The sequence below is a fragment of the Impatiens glandulifera genome, chromosome 3 (genome assembly GCF_907164915.1).
Source record: "Impatiens glandulifera chromosome 3, dImpGla2.1, whole genome shotgun sequence".
NCBI lineage: Eukaryota > Viridiplantae > Streptophyta > Magnoliopsida > Ericales > Balsaminaceae > Impatiens > Impatiens glandulifera.
Genome location: NC_061864.1, coordinates 57,514,017 through 57,518,191, shown reverse-complemented (window position 1 = coordinate 57,518,191; position 4,175 = coordinate 57,514,017). Strand labels below are relative to the sequence as shown.

The 4,175-nt window shown below is 30.7% G+C and overlaps 1 protein-coding gene across 1 annotated transcript; it reads right to left on the bottom strand.

Moving 5' to 3' along the window:
• Positions 1-1,521: 1,521 nt before the first annotated feature.
• Positions 1,522-3,667, bottom strand: LOC124930962 (TVP38/TMEM64 family membrane protein slr0305-like). Its single transcript, XM_047471341.1, has 4 exons — positions 3,132-3,667; positions 2,378-2,614; positions 2,041-2,258; positions 1,522-1,929 (listed from the first exon to the last, which is right to left on the bottom strand). The coding sequence occupies exons 1-4, from the start codon at positions 3,402-3,404 to the stop codon at positions 1,749-1,751; spliced, it is 909 nt and encodes a 302-aa protein (XP_047327297.1). The 5' UTR covers positions 3,405-3,667; the 3' UTR covers positions 1,522-1,748.
• Between the last annotated feature and the right edge of the window lie 508 nt (positions 3,668-4,175).

Genomic DNA, 4,175 nt, shown 5'->3' with positions numbered 1-4,175 from the left:
ATATATTTATTTATTTACTATATTTTATATGAGTAGTAAGTTTATTTCTTTATAATAATATAAATTTTAATATATTACCATATATATTATATTAAAAAATATATTTATATAATTTTATTATTTTATTATTTTTTAAAAAAAATATTTTATTAACGGTGTCTTACGGGATTTTTCGAAACCGAATAAAATTAAATGGGGCGGGATGGTATTAAAAAAAAATTTCGAAATAAAAACGAAGTGAAAATGATAATTCCGCCCCCAAATTGTCCAAATCCCATCCATAATTATAGTGTAACTCACTGAATATTGAAATAGAGTAAGATAATACCTGATTTCTTTAAAATATTAAAATAGAGTAGGATAACACCTGATTTCTGTAATGATAGGTCATATTTGATTTTTTTTTCCTACATTCATTTACAAAATTTAAATTGAATTTTTGTCCGAACAATGTTAAAGTTTTAACCTCAATCACCCAAGTTGAGCACCAAGTTAATATTTTATAAGAATAATTTATTTTATTAAAGCTATATTAAACACATATATTTATCTCGATTCTAGAGTTGGAACCATATAAATCAAGTATTGCATATTAAAAAACAAAGTTTTGTGGTAAAGATTTAGACTGTGGAAACCATTTACCCATTTCATAAATCACAATAATATAACCGGTATAACTATATACAAATATGAAACTACAAGTTATCTTTACTCAACTCCAATTACTACCAAATGTTAGATCATCGCATCTTTTTTTCTAACGTTGTAAAGAACGACATGATGTTTGACATATTTGGTGACTTTTTTTTTTCTTCTTTTTTTGCTCTCCAATTTGAATGAGTGTGGTCCAAATCTGGTTCTCAAGTGGTTTATCTGAAGTGGTACACTAAAATAATAATGATGATTAGTATATTTTAGGTGATTAAAACAAAGTCTCAAATTGTAAAAATAATAGTTAGAACCTTGTACGAAATATCTTATATTTCTTTACAAAATAAATTATATGTCAATATTCTTAGACTGTTTGATTTTGGATTCTTTTAGTTGTTTTTTAACCTTCATTTGTCATGTTAATAATAGTAAAAGTTTCAAATGAATGCTTTGACAGTTTATCCAAAATAAAAAGAATAAATCTAAATTGTGTTAGATAAGTGACAACTACAAAAGATTTAAAGTATTATTATTACCTTTTGATTCCATGTTGGGATTGCCAATTATTGTTCTTTATGTTAGGCCCTGTTAAGTAATTGATTTCAATTATTGACATTTTATTTCTTTATTTTATAACATTTTAATTAGCTTAAAGTTTAATGATGTATATCATCTCCTCTGTAGATTCTCTGAAGTTGACCTTTCTATCAAAATTTAATATATCTCAAAACTTTTTTATTAATTCAATTATTTTATGTTATCATTTCACAATTAATAATTGAGTAGTGAAATGATTAACACTAATATCACTTTAAATAATAATTATTTTTATCATTTGAAGTCACTTTAATATGTCAAATATCTAAATTGTAACATTATAAAAGAATTTCATTATGAATCAATAGAACAATTCAAAATGTAATACATATCATATATATTTGGGCGTCGCGAAAAGAGAGAAAGAGAGAAAGGGCAACACAAACAGCGACGACGAACTAAAATTACACATTTGCCCCGTCTCTCTATCTCTCTATCGCGTTTCTACATTTTTTTTGGCGAAAAATCAACCTATACACTATCGTAAATGAAACTCCATTTCATTGCAATAATGTCTCCTCTTCATCCTGCAATTTCTTAAGTCGCTTCTTCGCGTATACAGTTACAACTATTGTGGTTACAATAGTCGCACCAAATCCAACCGCGTTAAAAATTATTTGCGGCGCTGAAAGTGAGTGTCGGTCATGAGAAGCATCAGCCAATGTCCTTATTAGAGTTCCACTACATTTTATTAAGAAAAAAAACAGTTAATGAAGCCAAATCATGTTTCCCAAAAACAAAGTGTTTGGTTTTCTTTCAATGAAGGATATAGAGAGTATGTAGTTTTCTTACGTATAAATTGCGACGAAGATTTCTGGAACCATACCAAGCAACGATCCAAACAAGTAAGGTCCATACTTCACATTGGTAGCAACAGCACAATAATTGTATATAATGTATGGAAAAGGGGAGATTCTGATTAAAGTAACAGCCCGAAACTGGTTAAACAGATCGCCTTCGCCAGCTAATCTGATAATCGAAGCTCGTTTTGGATATTTTTCCAGCCATCCCTATACATGAAAAGTGAAAGTGTTACCATCGTTTAGGAACACTTAAACAAAATCCAATTCTTACTTTAGTTTCCAAGTAATCCAAATACAAATAGAAGAGTGAATCAAAATATACGAACTTGTATCTTGTGATGAAAAAGAGAGCCAATGAAAAATGGAAGTGACAAGCCAATAGCTGCCCCGATAATTATTATCAAAAATCCATATCCATAGCCAAAAGTCATGCCTGCTACCCACATGGAAGGTGTAGATGGTAGTAGTAAGGTGGGAAACAACGCAACCGAAGCAAAGATCAGAATTCCTAAATCTTTAGTGGAGAAGGTCTCTGTCTCCCAATTTATCAGAGGAATAATTTCCTACCAAAGAAGTTAACAAAATCAAGAAATAATCAGGATTTCCAAACTGTTCATAGTTAAGGTATAATTGGATACATTTTCAAAAACAAAAACAATAAGTATTTCCAAATGAGATCAATATTGGCATAACCTTTGAACTATGAAACATCTTCATTAAGGAAGATTCTACAAATCTGCCATTTACTAATATTGTAAGCCCAATGATCAGAATTCAAACAGAACTCAGCAAACAAAACACAATTAATTCAGACTCTAAATAGTTAAGCTGACACAAGTTAAAGGTATTCCTCATCGCCTGGATCAAACAACATGAAGCAGCATCAGTTGGCAAGATCATGAAACTATAAACTTGAAGAGCAGGAATTGATTAATAACTCCTTAAGACATAATATTCATGTGATTCAAAGGAACTGAACAAGCTGACAGATTTTCTTGATAATTTCTTGATTCACATTCAAACAAAAGTAACTATTCAACCAGTTAACTGAATTATTAACAAGATAAGAATGATACATACCTTATCCATGAAAAAGGGTCCAACCCATAAGAAAAAAACAGCAGCTAAAATCCCCAGAAAAGTAAGCAAAATCACAGCTTTAGTCCACCACCAAAACCCCCACCATCCACAAATTGGTTTAGGAGAAGGAGGCTGATCTTCATAGAAACTACAACACTTACCTTCCTCCGTAATCGATCCCGCTAATTTCACATAATCCCCTTTATCTGATTCCACCTTCAGTTTCAAAACCGGCACCAATTCATCATCGACGCTTTTCGCGTCATACGTCATGGGTACAAAAACTGACCCAAATAACACCGAAAAATGCTAGAGAAGAACCCTAGCAATCGATGGGTAACTGTAACAGTAAGATTCAGAAATGGAGAAACCCTAGATAGGAAAAGTATGTGAATTAATGAGTAGAGATGCAATTCAATGAACCGACCGACCGACCGACCAAATTGGCCGTGAAATTGAAGAAACGACCGCAGAAATTAAGAAAGATCGCCGGCGGTTTATATCGGCTGATAAAGGTGAAGTTTTTAGAGAGAGAGAGTGGGAGGAGGTGATTAAATAATAATGAAATAGATAAGTTATTAAATTTAGTGGAAATATTTTGGGTCTGGTTTGGTTGAGTATTTTTTATATTTCCTTTTATTTAATATATAGGCTAAAATTCTCGCTTCACAATTCACATATTAATTGTCTTTCCAAACAGAACATAATAGTAATATTTATAAACGGCGTCGTAATAGGGACTCGATGGAATATAACGTTAATAGTATTGCTTTGCCGTAAGTAAGCCGTTGCGGTGGGACCACGTTTCTTCATAGATATATAAATAATTTAATGACTTGTTTTAAAAATATATAATATATGTTATAATTTATAATAGCGGATATATGTAGAAACTAGCATTTAGCCCGTGCATTTGCACGAGTAACAATATAAAAACCGTGAAAAAAAATTACGGATAACATCATTATATATTAGTTAGTTAAAAAATTGAACTTATATTAATATTAAAACGTCCCGCGTTTATCAAATTTGGTGTTGAATTTA

What these genes read in the sequence shown, in the direction of transcription:
- LOC124930962 (XM_047471341.1), bottom strand. Translation starts at nt 3,404, where the DNA reads ATGACGTATGACGCGAAAAGCGTCGATGATGAATTGGTGCCGGTTTTG. An exon ending in GACCCTTTTTCATGGATAAG is followed by an intron (nt 2,615 to 3,131) that starts GTATGTATCATT and finishes CTTCTTTGGTAG; the next exon opens with GAAATTATTCCTCTGATAAA. An exon ending in TTTTTCATCACAAGATACAA is followed by an intron (nt 2,259 to 2,377) that starts GTTCGTATATTT and finishes TTTCATGTATAG; the next exon opens with GGATGGCTGGAAAAATATCC.